Consider the following 27,929-nt stretch of genomic DNA (forward strand, 5'->3'; position numbering starts at 1 on the left):
TTTCTTCCTGATTGCTCATCGATTTTTCCCATAACCTCAGGGGGCAAAGTCAAAAATTAGTGACATCTAGAGCTTAGAGAACACCTAGAAAATTCCTCTCCTTTCATCCCAGATTTAACCTGCGGTGAGGAGGATGAGGACTTTCAGATAATGAGGCTCAGATCAATGCTGTCCAAGGACTTCCTGCAAAGACAAGAAGGATCTCCATCTGCACCGCCCCGTAGAGTGGCCACAACACACAGGGAGCTACTGAGCCCCTGAGACGCTGCTAGTGCAACGAGGAACTGAACTTTTCATTTTATTTAGTTTTGATGCAATTATACACGTGACTGCTGCCCCCGCCCCCTGGATAGCACAGCTGGTCTTGCCTTCCTAATCCATTCCGGCATATCACCTTCATTAACAAAACCTGTGTTATTCAAAAAGCTATGTTTTGACTGCCACATGGAGAATAGTGTGTTAATAGCACAGAGCACACAAAAATAGAAGACACTGTCGCAGCTTTCCCAGGTATATGCCATCAAATGGGTGGAGATAAAGCAGGCGGACAGACAACTAGAACCAAGATCGGAGCGACAGGGCAGGGTTAATGGAGACTTGCAACCAAAACAAGGGTTTAGAAAGTCACACAGCAGGAGGAGGGGACACAGGCATTTAGAGAAGGGGCAGTCTAGGGCAAGATACAGAGATAGGTCATGAAGTCCATTCAGGATATGCCAGGAAGCACTACCCAATGCCAAGAGTGGTTTTATGTAAGGCAATCATGGGAGACCAAGTTAGAAAGGTTAGGACCAGTTTCCAAACATAAAAATGAGAGACCCAAGGAGGGACAATGGCAATAAAAAGGAAGGGACCAATTAAAGACCGCAAAGGAGAAGGAAACGACACTTTGGAAACGATGAAATATTGGAGACGAGGGAGAATAAGAGAAGATTCAAATGTTTTAATCCAGGGTAAATGGAAGACCACTGGCACCATTAATGGGGCAGATACTGGGACAAAGGGGCAATGGGGAATGTTCGAAGGCTGAAGTTAATGAGATAGCCAGGTGGGTCAAAAAGCACTTCAAGAAGTGAAATAAGACAGAAGAGCGGAGAGGCTGACAGGTAGGAGTCAAACCAGAGACCACAGACTGAAACCATAGAGTGGAGTGGCAGATAGAGGACGAGGAGGAAGCAAAGAGAACCAAGGACAGACTCTGCCTCTGTTAGCAAACAGCCCCCTTGGAGGGATGAAGGAGGCATTGAGTCATCAGGAACACCCGGAGAAGCAGTTCTCCTGCAACAGGGACGGGCAGGGGGGACGTCTCATTGCATACACTTAGCACCTCTTAGAGGATTCCTGCCTTGCTAACTAACGAGGTACTGTGCAAAGACGGAAAATACACTTTCCATCTCAATGCCCACACAGTGCAGATTAAACCCTAAATGACAATCCTACCTGAAAATCCCAGGACCTCTGAAGGCAGCAGCAGCAGGAGGGTGATGTGAAGGGCCCCCGGAAGAGGGGGAGCTGTGGAGATTTTGCCTCAGTCCTGTGCAAAAGGAGCAGCCCTAGGCTAAATCACTGCTCTGGTCCCACCTAACACTTCAAAGCAAGACCCATGCAGGGAAGTTATCTAGAGCAGGGGTTCCCAGTCCTGGCAAAGGATCACAATCACCTGAACACTGCCCGTGGTGGGGGAGGATGGCTTAAGAGCCTGGGCAGCTGATGGACTTTTGAAGCTCCCCAGGTGACTCTCATGAGCAACCAAGACCGAGGACCAGCCCTTGATTGCAGAGACGCGTAAGGTTTCTAACCTGGTGTTTGGAGTTCCCTTTACTTCTCCCCACCCCCAGGGCCTTCTCCTACACTCCTGGAGCGCACTGCGATGGGCAAGCACTTTCTGCGACTTCAAGATGTCAAGCTAGATCAAGCACAATCCAGTAGCAGGAGACTCACCCAGAGTAACTCATTTAATCCTTAGAGAATCCTGGAGAAGTTCAGTTACCTGCCCAGGATCCCACCATTAGCCGCAGCCCAGGATACCGGCCCTAAAGCCCACCATTCTCTCCGATGCCTCTCCACGGTCCCCAAGCCCAAAAGCTCCCCAGATGTCCTGGGAAGTGGAAGGAGGTCGGACTTCATGAGAAACAGGAGAGAGGTGTCAGCCACAGAACTTTAAGGAAAGCCCACAATTTCTCGGGACCACCAGCCTTTGTGGAGCTCCACCCGGGACTGGTCCTTAAAGGCAACTGGCCAGCACAAGCGAGCAAAAGCACTTTCCTTCTTCTTGCTCCACTCTGCACCCATGCTGGAAACGGATTTTACCAACACCTTACACTTCCCTGACCAAGCAGCACGAAGCTCTCACTCCGAGGAAGTCTGTTACAGTAGAAAGACTCCTCTTCCCCCTCTATCCCCTTCCAAAACACGTCCAACCAGAGCAGCAAGATGCCGCCCAGCCTGGCCAGGGGTTTCTATCCTGGACCGTTTCTGGACGGCCGGAGAGGAGCACAGACCGGGCATTGGGCCGGTTTTCAACCTCTGTACAGCTTGGGGAGAAAAAACACCGAGGATAGACACGTTCACCCAGACTGAGTCTGCGCGGCGGCACTGAACGCTAGCCCACAAAACCGCAGCCGGAAAAAGTGTTGGCAAGTGCACGACTGCAGCGGCGTGCTGCTTCCTCACGCAGCCCAGGCGGCCGTCTCAGCCCCGCTTTCGGAGTCTGAAAAGCCAGACCCCTGGGTCCTTGGCCAGGGCGCGGCCCCCTTACCCGCAGGTGCACAGGTCACAGATGCATTTCCTCTTCAGCGGAGCCATCCCGAGGCCTGGAGGTCCGCGCAGAGCATCCCCTGCAGCCACCGCCGCCACCTGGGCCCCAACCTCCTCTCTGCGGGCGCGCCGAGTCTCGAGAGCCTTGGCAAATGTTCCGAATGTTTACTCCAAGCAAACTTATGGGGCCCTTTCAAAGGCCGGTCTCTGCTTCCCTCCTAGAGCTGGCTTTGCACCAGAGCAGCAGTGAGCGTGGACTGCGCGCCAGCCCGGGTGACCTCCCCCTGCACGCGCTGCCCGGGCCTCCGCACGCCAGACCCACGCGCCTGGAGTCAGCTGCCGATGCCCAGGAAGCCCAACCGCCCGGGGACCCGTGGGGCTTCTGTGACGTCCCCTGGGACAGGAGCCGCACCTCGCGGTGGCCGTGATGTCACAAGGGCCACTTGTGAGGGCAGGAAGCTCCCTGGCAGGCCCAGGACAAAGGTCCCCGTTGGACCATAGAGAAACTGAAGGGTGAAGGTCATGATGCCTTTGGAAAACCTGCGGGTGCGCAAAAGGGCTGAACCGCCACTGTCATACAGTTGGGTGGCGTTTTCTATCTCTAGGACCCATGACACCCCCCTCCTTATAGAGTGGCTTCCTTTGACTTCCCGATGGCCGACCTTAAATACCATTTCCAGATCTTCCTTGTAGAAATCAATGCCTTTGGCTCCACCCACCCATCGACCTCAAGCACTTGAGAACAAAGCAGTTTCGGGTGCCTAGACCTTTAGCGCTCAGGTGGGCGCTTAATCACGTCTCCCGGTGCCAGTAGTGACGCAGTGGTTCTCCATTTTTAGAGATCAAGTGTAGGGGTCAGACTCACCTGGCTTAATAAAAGCCACCTTGCCAGCCCCCGCCGGGGAGTTTCTGATGCAGTAGGTCTGGCGGGAGTGGAGAACTGGTATGCCTAACACGTTCCTGAGTGTTGCTGATGCCGCTGGGCCGGGGACCACACTTTCAGAAGCACAGCTTTGGCGGTTCTTTTGTTCTCTTTAGCAGCCTTCCCCTAGCACATGGCTCCCCTGATCCCGAGATCCACTACAGATCGAGCCCAGAAGCCACCTGCACTAACCCTCTCTTGTCTGGGACTCCAGTTTCATCGGGAAGCCAGGTGATTCTGACCATGAAGCAAGCACAGGAGAGACGCGGCTCCGAGAGATGTTTGGGTCAGACATCACTTCCCAGGTAGGGGAACTAGGAGCTTCAAGCACGGATAGTCCTGTGTTGCTTTTCTTTCTCATGCTTGCTAACTCTTCCCATTCATTTTAGCAAATGAGTGGGTAAGTCAGAGCATCTTCAACTGCAGGACACTTAATATTACGAGTTCAGGGGTTTACTTTCTTCCACATAAGGCTTCAGAACAGAGGTCAGAAAATTATTGCCTGCAGGCCAAATTCAGCTGACAATCTGTTTCAGTATGGCTAGCAAGCTAAGAATGGTTTTTTACATTTTTTAATGATTAGAAAAATTAAGACATTACAGGACTCACAAGACATAAAATTCAAATTTCAGTGTCTATAAAGAAAGTTTTGAATTTTGGGGCACCTGGATGGCTCAGTTGCTTGAGCGACTGCCTTCAGCTCAGGTCATGATCCCAGGGTCCTGGGATGGAGCCCTGGAGCCCTGTATCAGGCTTCCTGCTTGGCAGGGAGCCTGCTTCTCCCTCTCCCTCTGCCACTCCCCTTGTTTATGCTCTCCTGCTCTCTCTCTGTCAAATAAATAAAATCTTTAAAAAAAAAAAGTTTTGAATTTTGTCCAAAAATTTTGTAGAAATATTCCTGGTTTTGCTCGTTGGCCCACAAAAGAACTGAATATTTACCATCTGGCTTTATACAGAGAACGTTTGCTGACACAGATCTGGAAAGTCAAAAGATAGCGCCAAAGGAGAGCAAAGCTTATGCTCTTTCTTAAGAACAGTAAAGGATAAAGCTGCTCCTTGCTTTCCTGTAGGAAGTCAGGGCCTTAAAGGGGAAGATGGAAAACTTTCGGGGTGGAGGGAGACCAGTTGGAGAGGTGGAAGCTCTTGAAAGCCAAGGCAAAGCCTGCATGCCATCCCTTGTCATTTACCGGGAACAGGACATAATTCTTCCAGAGAAACTAAAGTGCTGGACACCAGCCATCTCTTGATAGCTGCCTAAACATTATCCATGAACCTTCCAGAAGAAGGATGCCCCATTCATGCCCCCAGACTTTAATGAGAACCACCTCGCATGCAAACCACCCTTGTGGATAGATCTTGTCAACAACCCGTAGTATTGCCAACTTACCCCAGCCCTGCCTTCAACAGAGTGGAGATCTTGAAAGATGGAGGTGGTTTGGATAATAGAGCCTCAACACTGGTACTTCTGTAGGGCTGGTGCAGGACAGGACAACGTGCCCCTGCTTTCTACACTTACTGCCCATGTTGTGTTAGTTCTCGCCAACTCTACCCTGGCCCATCTAAACACCTCCTAGCCCTGTTCCAAAATGCCCTTGTTTGTGAAGAATTTATTGTCACTTGCTATCCACTAAACACTTCTGCATACCTTCCCACAAGTTCTCCCATCACTCTCGTAAAACTGACAAAATCTATCACGCTCCTACTATGAATCAAAACACTGAAGTGAGGGATCACACAGCTGATAAGTTCTGAAACTGGGATTCAGACTCACCTAGGTCTTTCTTTTCAAACTTTTCCACCCAAGAAAAGGATGAAGTAAAATAGGCTCCCTGCTCATTGGAGAACCTACTTCTCCCTCTGCCTGCTGCTCCCCCTGCGCTCTCTGTGACAAATAAAATCTTTAAAAAAAAGGCGGGGGGGACCTGGAGATCTTAAAGACCACTGCAGGCAATATTTTATCCTGAAATTTTATATTTGTTTCTTGATAGGACCATTTTCATTTACTTTTTCCCCACCATCTTTTTGTAATATTGACACTCAGTGAAGCTACACAATTTTTATTCTGTAGCCTTATAACTAACTCACCCAACCCCTGTGTATCATCTGAAAATCTCTTTATAGAACACTGTTTAAAAATGTATGGTTAGGGGGCACCTGGGTGGCTCCGTCAGTTAAGCACCCAACTCTTGCATTTTTTTTTAATGATTTTTTATTATATTATGTTCGGCACCATACAGTACATCCCTAGTTTCTGATGTAAAGTTTGATGACTCAGTTGCGTATAACACCCAGTGCACCATGCAATACGTGCCTTCCTTACTACCCATCACCAGCCTATCCCATCCCCCTCCCCCGAAGCCCTCAGTCTGTTTCTCAGAGTCCATAGTCTCTCATGCTTCATTCCCCCTTCTGATTACCCCCTTTCTTTATCCCTTTCTTCCCCTACCAATCATCCTAGTTCTTATGTTCCATAGATGAGAGAAATCATATGATAATTGTCTTTCTCTGCTTGACTTATTTCACTTAGCATTATCTCCTCCAGTGCCGTCCATGTTGCAGCAAATGTTGAGAATTCGTTCTTTCTGATAGCTGAGTAATATTCCATTGTATATATGGACCACAACTTCTTAATCCAGTCATCTGTTGCAGGGCATCTCGGCTCCTTCCACGATTTAGCTATTGTGGACAATGCTGCTATGAACATTGGGGAAGCACCCAACTCCCAGGGTTGTGAGATCAAGCCCTGTGTTGAGCTCCATGCTGGGCGTGGAGCCTGCTTGGGATTCTCTCTCTCCCTCTGCCCCTCCAACCCCATGCTCACTCACTCTCTCTTTCTGTCTAAAAAAAAAAAAAAAAAAATCTGTGATTAGTCCTTTGAATGCACAGTGTTTTAGTAAAACATTGTCTTTACAGCACCCTTAAATATTTAGGATTGCTAAATTTCACTGGCACCCACAGAACACTAGCTCATGGTAACACACAAACCTCTACCACCCCGCCGCTTAGTCACTCCACGTCGCCATTGACAGGAAACATCACCAACAAACATGTCCCCTGGCTCATCAAGCCGGGGCCTGAGCTGAATCCTGGAGACAGGGACAGTGCTCTCATGGCGCTTAACCTAGACAGAGGAACAGACAGCCGCAATGTTGCCCAAGTGTATCGCCATAAACTGTCCAACGTGAAGAAGCAAAAATAAAAGGGCCTGGTGAATTCTGTCAAATATCTGAGAAAGAAATGACACCAGTTCTATGCATACTCTTAAAAAACAGAGGAGAGAGGAACACTTCCAGATTCATTCTGTGAGGCCAGTACGACTGTGACTCTAGAGCCAGATGAAACTGTCGCTCGAAACTGCAGACCATTATCTCTCATGAATATAAACGTAAAATCTTTTACATTAGCAAACTGAAATCGGCAACATATAAAACGGATTATAGGGGCACCTGGACGGCACAGTCGTTAAGCGTCTGCCTTCGGCTCAGGGCGTGATCCCGGCGTTATGGGATCGAGCCCCACATCAGGCTCCTCCGCTAGGAGCCTGCTTCTTCCTCTCCCACTCCCCCTGCTTGTGTTCCCTCTCTTGCTGGCTGTCTCTCTCTCTGTCAAATAAATAAATAAAATGTTTTTTAAAAAAAACTTTTATTTCTTTGAGGGAGAGCGCACAAGCAGAGGGAGGGACAGAAGCAGACTCCCTGCTGAGCACAGAGCCCATCGACGTAGGGCTCGATCTCAGGACCCTGAGATCACGACCTGAGCCAAAGTCAAGACACTTTACTGACTAAGCAACCCAGGCAGCCCAACACAGCCCAATTTTTTAAAAAACAAAGGATTGCAAGAGACATTTTACCAAAAGAAACACATGAATGCCTAATAAGCACATGAAAAGAGGCTTGTGCTCAAAGGAGTTAACACAGCAAGCCTGGAACTGCTATCCTTAGAAAGTCCTTTGTCATGAGGATTACCACTGATTGGCTAAGAACTTGGAATTCAGGAGCGTTCCCACCATTCTCTGCTAATAACAGCTCACTGTGTGTGAACAATGTGGTTTACGCGGAACACCTGCTCTTCCTCCGGGAACGTGGCATTTGGGTGCATGTGAGGTAGGTGGTACCTACAGGGTGAGCCCCCAGTAAAAACCCTGGGCCCTAATGAGATTCCCTGGTAGACAATATTTCACATCTGTTGTCCCAAATCATGGGGGAATTAAGTACATCTTGTCTGACTTCACTGAGAGAGGACTTTGGAAACCTACACCCAGCTTCCTCCAGACTCCACCCCTTGCTCCTCTTCCCTTGGATGACTTTGCTATGAGTCCTTTCACTGTAATAAATCATAGCTGTGAGTATGACTTCAAGGTCAGTTCTGTGAGTCTTCCGAGCAAATTACGGAACCTGGAGGTGGCCATCAAGACCCCACGCACAAGGGGCACCTGGGTGGTTCAGTCAGTTAAATGTCTGCCTTCAGCTCTGGTCATGATCTCAGAGTCCTGGGATCAAGCCTCGCATCAGACTCCCCACTCAGCGAGAAGTCTGCTTCTCCATCTCCCTCTCCCCTTCTCCCTGCCCATGCTCTCTCTCACTAATGCTCTCTCTCTCAAAATCTTTAACAAAATTAAAGAAATAGGGCACCTGGGTGGCTCAGTCAGTTAAGCGTCTGCCTTCAGCTCTGGTCATGATCCTAGGATCCTGGGATCAAGTCCTGAATTGGGGTCCCTGCTCAGCAGGGAGTCTACTTCTCCCTCTACCCTTCCCCCTTGTTTGTGATCTCTCTCTCACTCTCTCTCTAATAAATAAATACATAATTTTTAAAAGGGGGGGAATGATGCCAAAACACACACCAAAAAACCAAAAAAGTAAATAATAAATAAATAAAAGAATTAATGAATTAATTTTAAAAAATAGACTACTTTCTGAGTCCAGGTGAGTGGACTCAGGTTACACTAGCATGACCACTACTGTAAATCTCCATCTTTTATGTTCAAACCTATCAACAACAGCTTAAAGGAGACTTTCTGGATCCTAATTCAAAGGAAGCTGTTGACACAGCCTAGAGCCTGGTGACTAGGTATCAAAAATGTCATCAGAGGACAGCCCTCATGCTATTAAAAGGATCCTTAGCAAGTGCTCCTGACCACGGACACTGCTGCAAAAGGAAAGGACGCTAGAGACCACAACCAAACTCAAGGGGTTCGCTCCTGGGGGTGCACCAAGCTGAACACGACCCAAGGAAGTACTGAAAGCAAGGAACTTTTTATTCCTTGTTAGAAGGGATGAGACAGGGAGATAGCTCTCAAAGCCCTGTCTCGCCGAGAGGTTAGTACAGGAAGTTTTTATTCGGTGTATTAGGGGCCAGGGCAGGGAGCTTGAATGGGCATTTCAGTTCAATCGTGCATGCCTACCATGTCGACATGCTAGTGCATACATCTGTAGGGCCCAAGGGCTGGCCGCCTCAATATGGGCCACTTTGGCACCAAGAATATTTTGAGTTAAAAAGCAATCATAACCTGGTAGGCTCAGGAACAGCTCTTTACCACCCCCTCAACTGCCTAAAAGGAATTTATAGAGAGGACCTGCTCCAGGAAGAGAGCTGTCACCATTGCTAATATTACAGAACCAACTAGGTATGGTAGACATGGGGGAGACTAGAAAGGCCACTTTGATCAAAGTCCTCTCTTTGCCCCATTGCTTGAGTGGCCCTGTTTACCAAACATTTACTCCTTTTATCTCCCTGTAAATTGCATTCCTTTCCCCTGAAGTCGCAGACCCCCACCCACTTGTCTTTGCCTCAGGATGACATACATACCTCATTTTGCCTAATCGTCTTCGGAATTTCCTGCGTTCCCCATGCCTACACTATTAAATTTGATTTTCTCCTGTTCATCTGTCTCATGTCAAATTGATTCTTAGCCAGCTAGAAGGTCCTTGAATGGGACAGGAACTCTTGCTCCCCAACACATCATAAGTTCAAAAAGTGGTGGAAAACTCCATCCATAGGAGGAGATCTTGTATTATGATGAACTAAAAGCAACCTCAGGACAACTCAGGGAGGTTTCTGCGCAGGTCCTCAGCTCCAATCTGGTTCCAACTGGCTCACGGACGGGGCTATTAGGTGAGACACACCTAGCATAGGGCTGTCAGGCGAAATACTTAATCCAATTGGGTGCCTCTTTGACAAGACAAAACACACTCCTTCCCTGCCTTTGTTCCTTCCCCTTCTCGCTTCTGCTGATAACTTTCAGCTCTCTGATTGAGTAACTTCCCATTGTGTCCTTGTTAACGAGACCTCTAGGCCAAATTAACGCTGAAGAGAAGGAGCTGACAGATGGCAGATCATGTCTTTTACATTTGAACCCAACGTAAAACCCTTTCTCCTTTTCCTTTTCTTTCCTCTGGCACTGGCCTAGAAGGATGGCGCCCTCATCTGTATCTCCAGGGCCACTGCTAAGGGGAAGTAGGGAGGTAACCTCTCTTATTTCAGCCTTAAAAAAAAAAAAAAAAAAGATCTAACTGTACCCCTAACTTTTCACAAGCAAAATAAGACATCTCATTGGTCACTCCCCTAAATTCACACTGTTGAGTTAAGATGGGCATTTCTCTTGGCAAGGCCCTATTTCTCTGATTAAGGATAAATGTAAATAAGGCTATGATCAAAAACTTACGCTTAACTCCTAAAATTATTACAAAATCTGCTAAAGCAATAGCAGCCCAACAAAAATATGTAGCCTCTTGGGTCAAATTTGTCCTCAATAACAGATTAGCTCTTGATTATCTTTTAGCTGAGCAAGTAGGTATCTATGCTGTGTTCAACACCACCTGCTAGGCCTGGATTAACCTTTCTGAGGAAGTTAAAACCCAGTTACCTAAGAACGAACTGCTTGGCGTAAAAGGGTGACTCCTTCCACAGGGTCTTTCTTTGACTGGATTTTGATTGGTTTAGGTCTTGGGGACCATTGCTCCAAAGTGCACTCAGAGTATTGGGAATTATCCTGCTTATAGTCATCATAATCATCTCCTGGTACACTGTGTTCTCTCAAAAGCGTTCAGTGTATGTTTGAAGCCTCTAACCACCAGGAAAATGATCTCCCTAAGACTGGAGCCTCTAAGGAGTGAGGAAAATACCCAGCTTAAGGAATGTGAGCCAAAAGTTCTGTATCACAGAAGCCGAGTACAAATGGCAGGACCTACCGATACCACACAAAGGAGCAAGAACTACTGTGAACTTTAAGAGCAGTAGCTAGGAGTGCCACCAATGCCTTCAAATGTGACCACAGCTCTCAGTTAAACTGAGAGCCTGATGAAAAGGGGGAATTGTTAGACAAAACCGTAGGCTCAACATGGCATCACTTAAACCAAGTTTCCAAATCGGGGCTTACTATCCAATCTAACCGCAGTTTCAACCTCCCCCAGGAATGTGGCCTCGACTGGTCAGTCAGGAAAAGTTTTCTGTCAGCGCCCATGAGTCTGGCCCCTGGGTTCTCTCCATCCCCCAGAGAAAGATGAGGTAATCTGCGTGATAAGACCTTTTACTCCCCGCCCCCCCCCCAAACAGACTCATCTGGAACAATCCTTTTCTTTTGCTAATAATTTTCTTGCCCCCACCTTCCATCTATAAAAATCTTCCATTCTGGACAACAAGTTAGTTCCTAACTTGCTAGACGGGATGTTGCCTAATTCATGAGTTGTTTAATAAAACCAGTTAGATCTTCAAATTTACTTGGTTGAATTTTGTTATTTAACAGTAATTAGTCAAGAGAAATGAGGGGCACTTAGAGGGCCCAAATGGTTGAGCGACTGCCTTCAGCTCAGGTCCTGATCTCCTGAGTCGAGCCCTGTGTTGGGCTCCCTGCTCAGTTGGGAAGCCGGCTTCTCCCTCTGCCTCTGCCCTTCCCCCCTGCTCATGCTCTCAATCTCTCTCTCTCAAATAAATAAAATCTTTTTTAAAAATAAAAATGAAAATACATGTCTACACAAAAACTTTGATATGAACGTTCATGTAGCATTTTACGTACAGTGACAGTGTAAAAACTGGAAACAACCCCAATTTCCATCACCTAGAGAACGAACAAACAAAATGTAGTCATACATAATCGTACAATGGAATATTATTCACCAATAAAAATAAAGTACTAATATATGCTACAATATGGATGAACCTCAAAAATCATGCTAGGAGAAAGAAACCAGATATTTCAAAACTATATATTATGTGATTCCATTTACATGAAATTTCTAGGGAAGGGAAATTTATAGAGACAGAAGGCAAAAAGTGGTTGCCTGGGTCTCAGGGTAGGAGCAGAAATTGACTACAAACAGAGACAATGGAACCTTGTCAGTCTTCTGACAAATATTCTAAAACTGAGTTGTGCTGATGGAACTATATACTTATATCTTATGGATGAATTTTATAATATGTAAATTATACCTCAATAAAGCTTTTTGAAGTTAAAAAAAAAATAGGGGCAGTTGAGTGGCTCAGTTAAGCATCAGTCCTGCAATAGAGCCCTGCATTGGGCTCCACACTCAGGGGGGGATCTGCTTGTCCCTCCGCCTTTTCCCCTGCTTGTTGTCTCTCTCTCTCACTCATAAATAAAATCTTTTAATAAATAAATATTTTTTGTATAAATGGAAGAATAGAGTACCTGTTTTGTACAGTATAGCCCTCTGAAAAGGCCTTTATGGTGGATATAGAGTATCCTAACTTAGGAAGCTTCAGTGTCATGATAATACTGATTCGTTCTGAATGAATGATACTGAGTAACATTGACTCATCCATCCACTCAGAGGCCAAGAACAGAACCATAGTATATTTTTACGGGGAAGGGGTCATTGTGACCTAGGTTTGGCAAGCAGACCCTGCAGTTACGCTATGAGTTCAAATTTGAACAACTCTAAGATATGTTAATTTATACAGACTATTAATAGATGCAAATTATGACATCGATAGCATATAATGTGGGAGTTCTTGTATGCAAGTGAAGTTGTTATTAGTTTAAAATAGACCATTAGAACTCTAAGATATTTTAGGTAAGTCCTTTGGTAACCACAAAGAAAATGCTTATAGATGATACACAAAAGAAAAAGAGAAAAAAACCAAAACTTAACAATACAAAAAAGCAAAAAAACACAAAGAAAGACAGCAAGAGAGAAGAGGGACAAAAGAACTACAAGACAAACAAAACAGTTAAAAAATGATAACAGTAAATCCTTTCCTATCAAGAATTACTTTAGAGGTAAATAAACTAAATTTCCCAATAAAGAGATACAGAGTAACCAAGAGAATAAAAAATCAAGATCTAACTGTATGCTGTCTATAAGAAACCCACTTTATTTTTTTTTAATTTAAATTCAATCAGCCAACATATAGTAAGTACATCATTAGTTTTAGATGTAGTGTTCAATGATTCATCGGTTGCATAAAATACCCAGGGCTCATCACATCACACGCCCTCCTTAATGCCCATCACCCCATTACCCCATTCCCCCCACCAACCTCCCCTTCCACAGCCCTCAGCTTGTTTCCCAGCATAAAGAGTCTCTCATGGTTTGTCTCCCTCTCTGATTTCTTCCCATTCAGTTTTCCTTCCCTTCCCCTATAATCCCCTGTGCTATTCCTCATATTCCACATATGAGTGAAACCATATGGTAATTGTCTTTCTCTGATTGACTTATTCATTTGCATAATACCCTCCAGTTCCACCCACATTGATATAAATGGTAGGTATTCATCCTTTCCGATGGTGAGTAATAGTCCATTGTATATATGAACCACATCTTCTTTATCCATTCATCTGTTGAAGGACATCTCGGCTCCTTCCACAGTTTGGCTATTGTGGACATCGCTGCTATGAACATTGGGGTGCACGTGCCCCTTCGTTTCCCTACATCTGTATCTTTGGAGTAAGTGCCTAATAGTGCAATTGCTGGGTCATAGGGTAGCTTTATTTTTAACTTTTTGAGGAAATTCCATACTGTTTTCCAGAGTGGCTGCACCAGCTTGCCTTCCCACCAACAGTGTAGGAGAGTTCCCCTTTCTCCACACCCTCGCCAACATTTGTTGTTTCCTGACTTGTTAATTTTAGCCATTTTAACTGGCCTGAGGTGGTATCTCATTGTGGTTTTGATTTGTATTTCCCTGATGACAAGTGATGTGGAGCATTTTTTCATGTGTCTGTTGGCCATTTGGATGTCTTCTTTGGAGAAATGTCTGTTCATGTCTTCTGCCCATTTCTTGACTGGACTATTTGGTTTTGTGGTGTTGAGTTTGATAAGTTCTTTATAGATTTTGGATACCAGCCCTTTATCTGTTATGTCATTTGCAAATATCTTCTCCCATTCTGTAGGTTGCCTTTTAGTTTTGTTGACTGCTTCCTTTGCTGTGCAGAAGCTTTTTATCTTGATGAAGTCCTAATAGGTCATTTTTGCTTTTGTTTCCCTTGCCTTTAGAGACATGTCTTGCAAGACGTTGCTGCACCTGAGGTCACAGAGGTTGCTGCCTGTGTTCTCCTCTAGGATTTTGATGGATTTCCATCTCGCATTTAGGTCTTTTATCCATTTCGAATTTATCTTTGTGTATGGTATAAGAGAATGGTCTAGTTTCATTCTTCTGCATGTGGCTGTCCAATTTTCCCAGCACCATTTATTGAAGAGACTGGGATTTTTTTTCCCATTGGATATTCTTTCCTGCTTTGTTGAAGATTAGTTAACCACAGAGCTGAGGGTCCATTTCTGGGCTCTCTATTCTGTTCCATTGATCTATGTGTCTATTTTTGTGCCAGTACCATGCTGTCTTAATGATCACAGCTTTGTAATAGCTTGAAGTCAGGCATTGTGATGCCCCCAGCTTTGGTTTTTTCAACATTCCCTTGGAGATCTGGGGTCTTTTCTGGTTCCATACAAATTTTAGGATTGTTTGTTCCAGCTCTGTGAAAAATGTCAGTGGTATTTTGATAGGGATTTCATTGAATGTGTAGGTTGCTCTGGGCAACATAGACCTTTTAACAATGTTTATTCTTCCAATCCATGAGCATGGAATGTTTTTCCATCTCTTTGTGTCTTCCTCAATTTCTGTCATAAGTGTTCGTAGTTTTTAGAAGAAACCCACTTTAAATCCAAGAACATACAGAAGCTGAAAGTGAAGGGATGGAAAAAGTCATTCCAAGCAAATGGTAATCAAAAGAAGTAGGAATGGTTATACTTAGACGAAATAGATTTTAAGTCAAAAACTCTTTCTAGGGCACCTGGGTGGCTCAGTTGGTTAAGCGTCTGCCTTTGGCTCGGGTCATGGTCCCAGGGTCTGTGCTGAGCAGGGAAGCTCCATGCTGAGCTTCTCCTTCTCCCTCTGCCACTCCCCCTGCTTGTGCTCTCTCGCTTGCTCTTTTTCCTCTCTCAAATAAAGAAATGAAAACAGTTCTTAAATTTTTTAAATTTTTAAAAAATGTTTCTAGAGGGGCACCTGGATGGCTCAGTCAAGCATAGGACTCTTGGTTTTGGCTCAGGTCATATTCTCAGACTGGTGAGACTGAGCCCCATTTTGGCCTCCGCGCTGCGCATGGAGCCTGCTTAAAATTCTCTCTCCCTCCTCTTTTGCTCCCCCTTTAAAAAAAAAGAAGAAAAAAACTGTTTCCAGAAACAAAGATCATTACATAATGCTAAAAGGGTCAACTCATAAGGAAGATATAACAATTACAAATACTCATCCAACATGGAAGCACCTAAATATGTAAAACAAATGTTAATGGACCTGAAAGGAGAAACTGACACCAATACAATAATAGTAGGCCTCATATCCTACTTGCAACAGAACATCAGACAGAAAATCAATAAACAGTGAACTTGAGCAACACTATATACCAAATAGACAAATACACTATGGACGTAACAGACATAGGCAAAACTTCATGCCACAGCAGAAGAATACACATTCTTCTCAAGCACACGGAGAACACTCTCTGGGGTAGATCACACGTTAGGTCACAAGCACGTCTTAGCAATTTAAGATCAAAATCATACCAGGTATCTTTTCTGATCACAATAAAATGAAACTAGGAGTCAATCACAGCAAGGAAATGGAAAATTTACAAGTTCATGGAAACTAAATATCACACTCTTGAATAAACACTGGGTCAAACAGGAAATCGAAAGGGAATTCAAAAAATATCTTGAGATTAAAAAAAAAGCAAAACCACAACTTATCAAATCTTATGGAATGCAGCAAAAGCAGTACTAAGAGCAAAGTTTATAGTGATTAACACCTATATTTAAAAAGAAGATCTGAAATAAACAACCTAACTTTACACTTCAAGGAACTAGAAAAAAGAATAAACTAAACCCAAAATTAGCAGAAGGAAAGAAATAATAGAGGAAAAAATCAACAAAACTCAGAGTTGGGTTTTTTTGAAAAGCTAAAACTGGCAAACCTTTAGCTGGACTAAGAAGAAAAGAAGACTCAAAATCAGAAATGAAAAAGGAGACGTTACAGTGGGTGTCTCAGAAATAAAAAAGGATCATTAGGGACTATTATAAACAATTATATACATGCAAATTGGATAACCTAGAAGAAATGGCTAAATTTCTAGAAACATACAACCTACCAAGGATGGATCAAAAAGAAATAGAAAGCCTGAACAGGCCGATAACAAATAACGAGGTTGAAGTAGCAAAAACCTCCCAAGAAAGAAAAATCCAGGACCAGATGGCTCCACTGCTAAATATTACTACAGATTCTAATAAAAATTAATACCAAATCTTCTTAAAATTTCCCAAGATGGGGTGCCTGGGTGGCACAGCGGTTAAGCGTCTGCCTTCGGCTCAGGGCGTGATCCCGGCGTTACGGGATTGAGCCCCACATCGGGTTCCTCTGCTGGGAGCCTGCTTCTCCCTCTGCCACTCCCCCTGCTTGTGTTCCCTCTCTCGCTGGCTGTCTCTATCTCTGTCAAATAAATAAATAAAATCTTTTTAAAAAATAAAATAAATAAAAATAAAATAAAATCTCCCAAGAATTAAAGAAAAGGGAGTACTTCCAAACGCATTTTACGAGGCCAGTGTAAAGATACCAGTAGGAAAAAAAATGAAAACTATAGGCCAGTATCTCTGATGAACATACATGCAAAAATCCTCAATAAAATACTAGCAAACCAAATTCAAAAACACATCACAAAGATGACACATGATGGGGCCTCTGGGTGGCTTGGTTGGCTGAGTGTCTGCTTTCAGCTTAGGTCATGATCTCAGGGTCCTGGGATGGGGCCTCACTTCAGCCTCCCCGCTTGGCAGGGAGTCTGCTTTTCCCTCTCCCTCTGCCCCTCCTTCCTGCTCATTCTCTCTCTCTCTCTCAGATAAATAAAATCTTTTTATAAAAAAAGAAAAGAATGGGGCGCCTGGGTGGCACAGCGGTTAAGCGTCTGCCTTCGGCTCAGGGCGTGATCCCAGCGTTATGGGATCGAGCCCCACATCAGGCTCCTCTGCTATGAGCCTGCTTCTTCCTCTCCCACTCCCCCTGCTTGTGTTCCCTCTCTCTCTGGCTGTCTCTATCTCTGTCATATAAATAAATAAAATCTTTAAAAAAATAAAATAAAATAAAAAAAAGAAAAGATTACACACCATGACCAACTGTGATTTATTTGTGGGATGCAAGTTGTTTTAACACATGCAAATCAAACAATATGATACACCACATTACCAGAATGAAAGATAAACTCACATGACCATCTCAATAGATGGCCAAAAAAATTTGACAAAGTTTAACACCCATTCGTGATAAACACTGTCAACAAAATAGGTACAAAAGGAAACTTCCTCAACACAATAAAGGCCAATTATGAAAAGCCACACCTAACATCATAATCAATAGGGAAAAACTGAAAGCTTTTCCTCTAAGATCTGGTACAAGGCAAGGATGCCCATTCTTACTCCTTCCATTCAACATAATGCTGCAAGTATTAGCAAGAGCAAGCAGAATAAAAATTAAAAAAAAAAAAAAAAAGGTGGGAGTGTGGAATGAAAGCTATCCAAATCAGAAAGGAGCAGTAAAATTATCACTGTTTGCAGATCACATTTTTCTATACGTAGAAAACCCTAAAGACTACACAAAACAAAACAAAAAAAATAGAACTAATGAATTCAGTAAAGTTGCAGGATACAAAATCAACATACAAAAATAAGTTACACCTTTTTACACTAACAACAATCTATCCAAAAAGGAAATCAAGAAAACAATCCCATTTACAATAGTGTCAGAAAGAATAAAATGGTTAGGAATAAATTTAAACAAGAAGGTGAAATACCTGTACACTGAAAGCTATAACTCAACGATGAAAGAAACTGAGGAAGACACAAAGAAATGGAAAGATACCCTGTGTTCATGAATTGGAAGAATTAATATCATTTACACGTTCATATTACCCAAAGCCATCTATCAATTCTATGCAAGCCTTATCAAAATTCCAATGACATTTTTCACAGAAATAGAAAAAACAACTATAAAATTTGTATGGAACCACAAAAGGCTCTGAACGGCCAAAGCAAAGCTGGGAAAGAACAAAGGTGAAGCTATCACACTCCCGGATTACAAACTATACTGCAAAGCTATGTAATCAAACAGTATGGTGATGGCATAAAAACAGACATATAAACCAATGGGACAGACTAGAGACCCCAGAAATAAATCTAAGCTTATATAGTCAACTAATTTTTTACAAGAGCCAAAAATACACAATGGAGAAAGGATAGTTTAATAAATGGTGCTGAGAAAACTGCATAGCCACATGCAAAAAATGAAATTGGACCCCTAACTTACACTACATACAAAAATCAACTCAATGTGGATTAAAAGGTGAATATGGGGGCGCCTGGGTGGCACAGTGGTTAAGCGTCTGCCTTCGGCTCAGGGCGTGATCCCGGCGATCTGGGATCGAGCCCCACATCAGGCTCTTCTGCTATGAGCCTGCTTCTTCCTCTCCCACTCCCCCTGCTTGTGTTCCCTCTCTCGCTGGCTGTCTCTATCTCTGTCGAATAAATAAATAAAATCTTTAAAAAAATAAAAAAATAAAAAATAAAAGGTGAATATAAGACCTGAGACCATAAAACTCCTAGAAGAAAGCACAGGGAAATTTTTCATTGACATTGGTCTTGGAAACTTTTTTTTTTTTTTTTTTTGGATATGACACCAAAAGTGCAAGCAACAAAATCAAAAATAAACAAATGGGACTACATCAAACTAAAAAGTCTCTGCACGGCAAAAACCACCAACAGAATGAAAAGGTAACCTCCGGGATGGGAGAAAATATTTGCAAATCATTTATCTGATAAGGGATTAATATCCAAAATGTACAAGGAATTTGTAAAATTCAATAGGGGAAATAATCAGATTTTTTAAATGGGCAGAGGAGCTGAATAGACATTTTTCCAAAGAAGACATACAAATAGCCAACAGGTACATGAAGAGGTGCTTAACATCACTAATCATCAGGGAAATGCATATCCAAACCAGGAGATATCACCTCACACCTGTCAGAATGGCTGTCATCAAAAAGACAAGAGAGGGACACCTGGGTGGCTCAGTCGGTTAAGCACCTGCCTTCGGCTCAGGTCATGATCCCAGAGTTCTGGGATCAAGTCCTGCATCAGGCTCCTTGGTTAGTGGGGAGCCTGCTTCTCCCTCTCCCTCTGCCCCTCCCCCCCTCATGCGCGCTCTCTCTCAAATAAATAAAATCTTTAAAAAATAAAAATAAAAACCTTAAAAAAGAAATGGTGGTTTATATATACAGTGAAATATTATCCAGCCTTTAAAAAGGAGATCCTGTCAATTCCAACAACATGAATGAACCTGGATGGCATTATGCTGAGTGAAATAAGCTAGACAAAGAGAGAAGAAAGCTTGCAGGATCGCAATTATGTAGAATCTTAAAAAATCAAATACATAGTAGCAGAGAGTAGAATGGTGGTTCCCAGGCACAAGGAGGTGGGAAAAAATGGTCCAAGAGTACAAAGTTGCAGTTATGTAGGATGAGTAAGGGTAGAAAGCTAACCTACCATATGACTGGAGTCAGTACTGTATTGAACACTGAAAATTTGCTGAGTGGATTTCACGTGCTCTCACCACACAGAGAAGTAACAGTGAGGTATGTTCGTCTGCGTTATCATTTCACTGTGTCTATCAAAATCGCGTTGTACACCTTAAATACATACAATTTCCATTTAAAAAACAGAGAAATTGCATTGAATCATTTAATAGGTGTGTAACTTGGTAAAATTATTTAACCCTTCTAAGCTTGGATTTACTCACTTGAAGGTACGGTTGTTTATTCATCGGGTTATTTATTCGTAGGGTTATGGTGAGGACTGAGCTGCTGCACAGGCTCCATGCCGTAGTTTTCTCAAGCTTCGGGATTCTGATTATAAATTCTGAAGCCTGAGGTTACCGGAAAAGCAGCTGTGAGAATGGAACATGCTTCCAAGTGGAAAAAGCACTAACTGGGAGTCAGTACATCTCCCAGTAGGGATTTACTACCATCTCACCGTGTAGCCCTGGGCAGTCACCTAACTTTCCCCGGTCTCACTTCCCTCATCGGCCGTGTTCATTTACGCTGCCCTCGTCCGCAGTAAACAGGGAATCTGAGGAGGCCTCGCGGGGCTGAGAAGTCCGGCCTTCCTCCACCTCACCTGAGCGCGGCCCTGACCTAAACCCACCCGAGCACACCGCGCTCTGAAAGCGAGTTGTGCTGTGCTCTGCCATGCTGGGTGGGGGGACATTGGCCACGAGATGGCAGCATTCTCCCAACCGCCCGCACACGTACACCCTGCAACCGTAAACCCAGTTTAAAGAGGAAAACCGACACCAGAGTGCTGGGTTCCCTTCCCATTTTCACTTTCGGGTGGCCCCTGCTCGCGTTCATTAAAGGAGCACTTTCTCTAAGCTCCTTTCGCCCTGAGCGCTGCGCGCCGACGCTCTCGCGAGATCGCCGCCGGAAGTGGGTGGCAACCGGGACGCCGCGGCTCGGTTCCCCGGAAGGTGAGCTTTTCACCGGAGCTCTGCAGCCGTCTCACCCAGGACGCTCGCCTCCGAGGAAGAGCTCGCCCCGCCTCGGCCTTTCCAGCCCAGATCGCTCGCTTTCGGCTGCCCCGACCGCACAGCTGCGCGGCCCGGCCTGCAGAGAGCCCGCCAGCCCCGACCCCGCCCTCCCTCCGCGCTGCAGTTAGGCCGCGCCCTGAGGCCCATTCCGCGGCGGCTCCGGCGGGTGATGCCAAATACAGCCATGAAGAAAAAGGTGCTGTTGATGGGGAAGAGCGGGTCGGGGAAGACCAGCATGCGGTCGATTATCTTTGCAAATTATATCGCCCGCGACACCCGGCGCCTGGGTGCCACCATTGATGTGGAGCACTCCCACGTCCGATTCCTCGGCAACCTGGTGCTCAACCTGTGGGACTGTGGCGGTCAGGACACCTTCATGGAAAATTACTTCACCAGCCAGCGAGACAACATCTTCCGTAACGTCGAGGTTTTGATTTACGTGTTTGACGTGGAGAGCCGCGAACTGGAAAAGGACATGCACTATTACCAGTCGTGTCTGGAGGCCATCCTCCAGAACTCCCCGGATGCCAAAATCTTCTGCCTGGTGCACAAAATGGATCTGGTTCAGGAGGATCAGCGTGACCTGATTTTTAAAGAGCGAGAGGAAGACCTGAGGCGTTTGTCTCGCCCACTGGAATGCGCTTGTTTTCGAACCTCCATCTGGGACGAAACGCTCTACAAAGCCTGGTCCAGTATTGTCTATCAGCTGATTCCCAATGTTCAGCAGCTGGAGATGAACCTCAGGAATTTTGCCCAAATTATCGAAGCCGACGAAGTCCTGCTGTTCGAGAGAGCTACGTTCTTGGTCATTTCCCATTACCAGTGCAAAGAGCAGCGTGATGTCCACCGGTTTGAGAAGATCAGCAACATCATTAAGCAGTTCAAGCTGAGCTGCAGTAAATTAGCCGCTTCTTTCCAGAGCATGGAAGTTCGGAATTCTAACTTCGCTGCTTTCATCGACATCTTCACGTCAAACACGTACGTGATGGTGGTTATGTCGGATCCGTCCATCCCTTCTGCAGCTACTCTGATCAACATTCGCAATGCCAGGAAACACTTTGAGAAGCTGGAGAGAGTGGATGGTCCCAAGCACAGCCTCCTGATGCGTTGAATATTGCCAAATGCCCTTTCTGAAAATGCTGAATTGCCTTCCCCCCCCCGCATCTTTTTTTTTTTTAATATTCATAATGTCCTGTGCTTAAAAGTGGGCTTTGAAATGTGTGCTGCTTACTACTTCCATCTCTTTCTTCCCTACTCCCCCGTCTGTAAACCTTGGACGCTATTTACTCAGTTACCCAGTAGAGCTTCAAGATGGCCTTTCTGAAAAGTTGGTATGGTGTAACACTAAAGTAGGTGGTGTGCGTGCGTGCGTGTGTGTGTGTGCTGATTACCTGGTTATAATAGATAAACACATTAAAGCCTTTACAGTATCTTCCTGTATTCCTGACAAGACTGCAAAGATGGAATGTTACTATTTTATCAGCAAGGTATTAAAATGCATTTATAAATCCTTGGCTTCAATCATGAATAAACATTTGCTGTTAGCAATTTAAAATATGGTCGTATTTGAAATAATTTAAAGATTCTGACTGCCCACAAGTAATGCTTAACTGGTAAATCTTAATTTTTGTGATCTAGTCCCTATCACCTTAGGGAGAGTGAATAGCAGCTGTAAGCAGAGCAACTAAGAGGCTTAGACCACCTGAGTGGAGTTCATTTCTCCCTTCACTTGCTCGCTCTGTGAACTCAGCAAGGTACTTAATTTCATTCTGCTGTTTCTCATTTGTGAAATGTGGGTAAGAGTAGCACTACTTACAGGATTGTTTTTAAAAAATAATCAAATTAAAACAACATGGAAAGCATCTAGAATGGTGCCCGACATACCCAGTACTATGTGTCAGCTATCAATACGACCACCTGAGCCATCCTCCCCCTACCAACCCCACCCCTTAAATGACTACTCCCAAATTACTGAAGCCTAGCTAAATGTTTGAGCCCTTACTAAATGCCAGGTACTCTTAAATATTTGATGTGTATTTTCTTATTTAATCCACAACCTGAGGTAGATTACTTTTATTTCTTAATAGGTGAAAAAACTGATAGGACCTTATTAAGGTGATAGAGCTGAACCTAGGCAGTATGATTACAGACCTACCCCTTTCCTGTCTATTACTCCCCACTATTTCCTCCATTGACAGAAAAGTTCATCCTAAAAATCTTAGCTTTTCAGGTGTACACTACTCCTTCATATAATTCCCCTAATTTTACAGATTAAGGAAACTGCAGCCCAGAAGTGACTTCTCAAAGAACAGTGTTCGTTCACTTTGGGCAAATTGACTTCTCCATCTTTATCCATCTGGAAATTGGTTAATACTGAATCAGAGTCTTAGATTGCCAGTTCTTAGGGAAGGATTCTAAGGTTCCTAATTTAGATTGGCAGTATGGTATAGTGAAATCAGAAAACACTTAAAATGTCCTATTCCAACTGCCTTATGCTTTTAAATGAAATCTAAGTATTTTAGAGCCAAGAGACCTCTCTGATCCACTCTTCTCACCAGTCATTTTACAAAGGACACCTTACCTTTGAATACAGACAGAGGTAATAGAGCTTTAGCTTTTCCAAGGCCTTTGTAGCATCAGCTGTGGATGACAAAGTCCCTACCCATGAAGAGCAAGAAGCTATTCAGATCTGTTACCAACTCTAAACTCTTCTATGTAGGGCCTCTGGCAATAAGTTAAAAGACTCCAGATGTTAAAAAACTTAAGGACAGATTTCCTTTTCAAAATCATTTTAAAATAACCACATTTAGTAAATCAAATTAAAATGGCAGTAACAAAATTCATTTACCTGAATCATTTAACCTCTCAAATTTCTGTTGATCAAATTACTGGCAGACCTTTATACATGCTCATTCTAGGATTTGCAGGGCATGGTTCTTTTTGATACTATACAGGAAATTCCAGAGCCAGGTGGTATAATATTGAATGTTTATTCAAGTCTATAGTAAATAGGACATATTTACAAATAGTCCCATAGAGGACTCACAAATATTTTAAATATAGCATGTGGACTGACTTGCACAGTGCCTAAGGAGAAAGCAACTATGGATCTGCAAGATAATGTGAAAGAATTTTACCTTTGTAAGTACTTTTACATTAAGGAAAATGCCCTTAAACATTTATTTTGTTTAATTTAGAATTCTAAGAGTAGGGAAAAAATAAGTTTTCCTTTATAAAGTTCTCAAGAATTCCTGTTTTTTTCCCTTAGATAAAACTGACTTCATAGATCATGGTAAAGAATGGTTTCAAAATACTTGTATTTTTTTCAGTTAAATTCCCCCAAAATGTTTTGTTGTTTTGTTTTTTTTTTTTTTAGCCTCAAATACTCTTTAATCCACTTGGTAACATTTTTCATGTTAAATATTACATGCTTGTCCTCTTTAAACATTTAAAACAATTAGGACATTCTGTCATTCGTTACTAAAGTTTCAAGTTGACACACAAGTCAATTTACACCTTTATCTTACAAATAGTGAATAAAATGAGGTACATTCCGTATAATCCGCGATGAATGTAATGAGAAAAAGTACATTTACAGCTATGAAGTAGCCCTATACCGTTATTTTAATCCCATCACAAAAAAAGGCAAAGAAAACAATTCCATAGGTAAGTATTTGCTAAAAATGATCCATGGCCCTTGAGGATATTTATGTGTGAACACACACCTCCTACATCTCCAAAGGTATGTATGTCTGTATGTATATCCTCAGTATGACTGGAAAGATCACATACAACCATGAAAAAATATGATAAAAGCACTAAGTGAAAAATACTAAATGAATAAAAGATAAACTATAGATTTTAGAGAAGGGCTAAATCAACGGAATGGAAGGGACAGATTAGGACTTCAAGGTGGAAGTGACATTTGGTCTGAGCCTTAAAGGACAGATGTAATCGTGAATTAAGATTTCTAAAGAACCACGCTCATCAAAGCAGTTCAGTAAAAAAATGGTAAACAACAGTGGAAGGGGAATAGAGGAATCCACACAGGGGACATTATATGCCTTTAAATTTTAACTCCATTCTGGAATTAGAAATAAACCAGTAATGGAATTTTAAACCAAGTGATCAAAATAGTCCCTTAAAGTCAAAAGGTAGCTATTCAAGCAATACTGGAGAGGAAAGAGCCTAAAGGCAGTGAGGTCATAATCACAAAGGTTTAGGAGAAAATGACAGATCAGAGAGATTTTTGTTGATACTACTGGCATATAAAGGACAAGAAAGAATGCCAAAACTCCCAACCTATTCCAGGTATGACTCACTTAACAATGTGGTTTTTGTCAATCCATACTGTCCACAGACATTTTGATCTTTTGATTCTCAGTAATTATAAGGGCCTCCCACCCTTAATGGCGAACTTGGGCTTCCTTATCAATTAACTCCTAAAGCAGTACATATGTAATAATATACTTGCTTCTTGAAGATACCCCAGGGCTAAATGTGACTCTATATCCCCCAGGATGATTCTCAGTCTTTTTATTGAGCCTAAGAATTACCAGAGAAGCATATTTAAAATGTAGATTCTTAATCCCCATTTTAGACCTACAGAATCTACAGTTTTTAGGACGTATCCCAGATGATTCCTTGAGTCCACCTTAGACAAGTCATTTAAGTTCCCTAGCTGCAGTATCACTGTCTGTAAAATAGGTATAATCACAACTATCTGACAGTAGAGTTATGAAGTTAAATGAAACAATATGTATTAATGTCTAGGAATGGCCCTGGCACGTTTTGGTGCTAATAGCCGTACCTCCTCCCTAATATGTGAATTTTGGATTTACAGGGTAGTGGGTTTTCTTATGGCAGACTACAGGATAGTTTCCCAAATCTGATTTGTTCCCAGTCCCTGATTTGTTGTATTAACTAATAAAGGAATATAGCACCCTAAGAGAAACTGCTCTTCCTCTTTTTTTCCCACTGCAAATAAGGGAGTTGTATGTGCTTTTCTTCAGTCTTTTGTCACAAAAAGACTGGCCTTCAAACTGGGATCAAACAACTTAGTGAAAACCCAAAATGAATGAAGAGAGATGAACAATAAAATCCATCCACCTCCAGAACTCTCCCCTTCCAACTTCTCTCCTCTCCTTACCGGTTTCTTGACAAATGGACAAGGTTTTGATGGTTAAGAACTGGGGCTGGACAGAGGGGTACCGCAGGTGCCATCACCTTTCCAGTGCATGCTCATTGCTCCTGGTTCACAGGGCGATGGCATGTATACACCTGGATGGTAGAGACAAGCCATTTTCTCAGCCAGGGGTCACAGAGAGTGAGGCATGTTACTGTACGAGAGGCCTCACCTCTGACTCCGATTCAGTCCACAAGGTCAATAGGAGGCCAACTCATGTGGCCATATGCTTTACCCTGGCCTTTTAGTTACTTCTAGAAGGTCCCGTGATATATTAAGGAAGGAAAATAGGGTCAAATCCTAGCTTCACCACTGACTTAACTGTGACACTGACCCAAATACCCCAAATTCAATTTTCTCAAGTTATTCTGAAGCTACTCATAGCCTGTGACATACTGATGGTTTTTGAAAAGGAAAGTAAAACCATAAAAATTAGCTGCTTTCCCTTAAAACCATGCCCCCCCAAATAAACCAACAACAGTAAACAGAGACTAATAAATTTTTAATTTATATTTTTTTCTGTTAAAATATAAAACTAGGGTTAAATTCTCAAAGTCTAAATTAGACTAAATATAAATCTGCTGTACAACCCATTGAATGGATTTATAGTTTGACAGTGTTCCTTAAAAGTGTCTAATCATCTTCCATCTTTTTCCTTTTTTCTAAATTCATTCTACCCCAGTCTTCACTTATCATCACATACACTTTATTCCATCGAACATTTTCCAGGACCAACCTACTACTTAAATAATCACTAAGCCTGTTTAGAGCTTTCCCAAACTTAAACTTTGCTCACCTTAACTACATATCCCAAGGTACTACTTCTCTCACTTTTTTTTGGTTAGTACTATAATGTTCCATAAAGAAACAATAAAAGTTACGTATTTCCCTAAAATGAAAGATCAGTATTCAATGGTTATTATGTTAACCAGTTAATAAAAGTATATCAAAAACCACTCGTTTGTTAATCAACTGAAATTATAATAAATTAAACTAACACTTTGCTATTTACTTAATGCTTACAAATTATTCGAGGAACCAAAATGGCTTCACAAAACTTGATGTCTGCTTCCCAAATACTTCACATTTTAACCCCAGATCCATACAAGGAGAAAATCCAAACATACTCTCTTTACCTAAAAACTAATGTTTGCTAAAAGGCATTATTTAGGATTTTTCAGACCTTGAAAGAGTTATACTTCCAACATGTATTTACATTATAAATTTGTTTTTATCCTGTGACACTGCTCGAAATATAAGTACATCATAGTTAAATTAATTGGGCTTCTGCTTCATCTCCTCAAGTCTGACGGAAATTCATTTGTATCAAGGCTCTTAGTCAAGATTTCTTCTTCTGCAAAGGTGATTTTAAAAAAGAGAAAAGGATAATCAAACATTACAAAGAAAAAATTAAATAGGACAGATTCCAAATAGTAGCAAATTTCAATCTTATGTAAAACGTTCACATGTGAATAATTAACTATGATAAAAATTACCATTATTCTCACTGAGGTACCTTTTCTCCAGAGAGTATCAATACATCCCTCTTAGAATATTTTTCAATATACCAGTGTTTAATTATCATAGGCAAATCAGAATGATATATAATGAATCTATATCACCAGAGCCGTATTTGCTCTAACATGCTTTAAGAACAGGGTTGTTGTTTTTTTTTAATCTCTATGATGAAAATTTTCAACATACAAAAATAGAATTATCATCAGCCCAATGTATCCATTATCCAGCTTCAATAATTAATAATGTCATGTGAACTGTGTCCCCCAAAAAGACATGTTGAACTTCTAACCTCAATACCTCAGAATGTGGCCTTATTTGGAAAAAGGGTCATTAAAAATATCATCATTAGGATGAGGTCATTCTGCAACAGGGTGGGCGCTTAATCCTATATGCCTCGTGGCCTTACAAAGAAGGCACATAGATACAAGAGAGGAGGAAGCCATGTGAAGGTGGAGGCAGAGATTACAGCTGTGCCAC

The 27,929-nt window shown here is 42.8% G+C and overlaps 3 protein-coding genes and 1 long non-coding RNA gene across 6 annotated transcripts in view; 1 reads left to right on the forward strand and 3 right to left on the reverse strand.

Annotated features, from left to right (window-relative positions):
• The window catches only part of SAXO1 (stabilizer of axonemal microtubules 1), a 113,981-nt gene extending 103,084 nt beyond the window's left edge, over positions 1-10,897 (reverse strand). The window contains exon 1 of the mRNA XM_008689814.2: positions 9,485-10,897. Coding sequence (XP_008688036.2) covers positions 9,485-9,489 — 5 coding nt within the window. The 5' untranslated portion in view covers positions 9,490-10,897. The remainder of the gene's footprint in view (positions 1-9,484) is intronic.
• A 3,678-nt stretch (positions 10,898-14,575) lies between these two features.
• LOC103662162 lies at positions 14,576-20,497 on the reverse strand. Its single transcript, XR_568366.2, has 3 exons — positions 19,964-20,497; positions 19,711-19,853; positions 14,576-14,806 (listed from the first exon to the last, which is right to left on the reverse strand). It is a non-coding gene; the product is annotated as an uncharacterized LOC103662162 (long non-coding RNA).
• A 159-nt stretch (positions 20,498-20,656) lies between these two features.
• On the forward strand, positions 20,657-22,304 carry RRAGA (Ras related GTP binding A). The gene has a single exon (XM_008689812.2). It carries the CDS (start codon positions 20,919-20,921, stop codon positions 21,858-21,860), a length of 942 nt encoding a protein of 313 aa, XP_008688034.2. The 5' UTR covers positions 20,657-20,918; the 3' UTR covers positions 21,861-22,304.
• Positions 21,934-27,929, reverse strand: part of HAUS6 (HAUS augmin like complex subunit 6) — a 43,133-nt gene continuing 37,137 nt past the window's right edge. For all 3 annotated transcript variants that reach the window (XM_008689810.2, XM_040631465.1, XM_040631466.1), the window contains exon 17: positions 21,934-27,288. In XM_008689810.2, coding sequence (XP_008688032.1) covers positions 27,227-27,288 — 62 coding nt within the window. In that variant the 3' untranslated portion in view covers positions 21,934-27,226. The remainder of the gene's footprint in view (positions 27,289-27,929) is intronic.

Source organism: Ursus maritimus, unplaced genomic scaffold, assembly GCF_017311325.1.
Source record: "Ursus maritimus isolate PB19 unplaced genomic scaffold, ASM1731132v1 scaffold_17, whole genome shotgun sequence".
In the NCBI taxonomy this organism is placed as follows: Eukaryota; Metazoa; Chordata; class Mammalia; order Carnivora; family Ursidae; genus Ursus; species Ursus maritimus.

Coding starts and splice junctions, on each gene's coding strand:
- RRAGA (XM_008689812.2), top strand. CDS start 20,919: ATGCCAAATACAGCCATGAAGAAAAAGGTGCTGTTGATGGGGAAGAGC.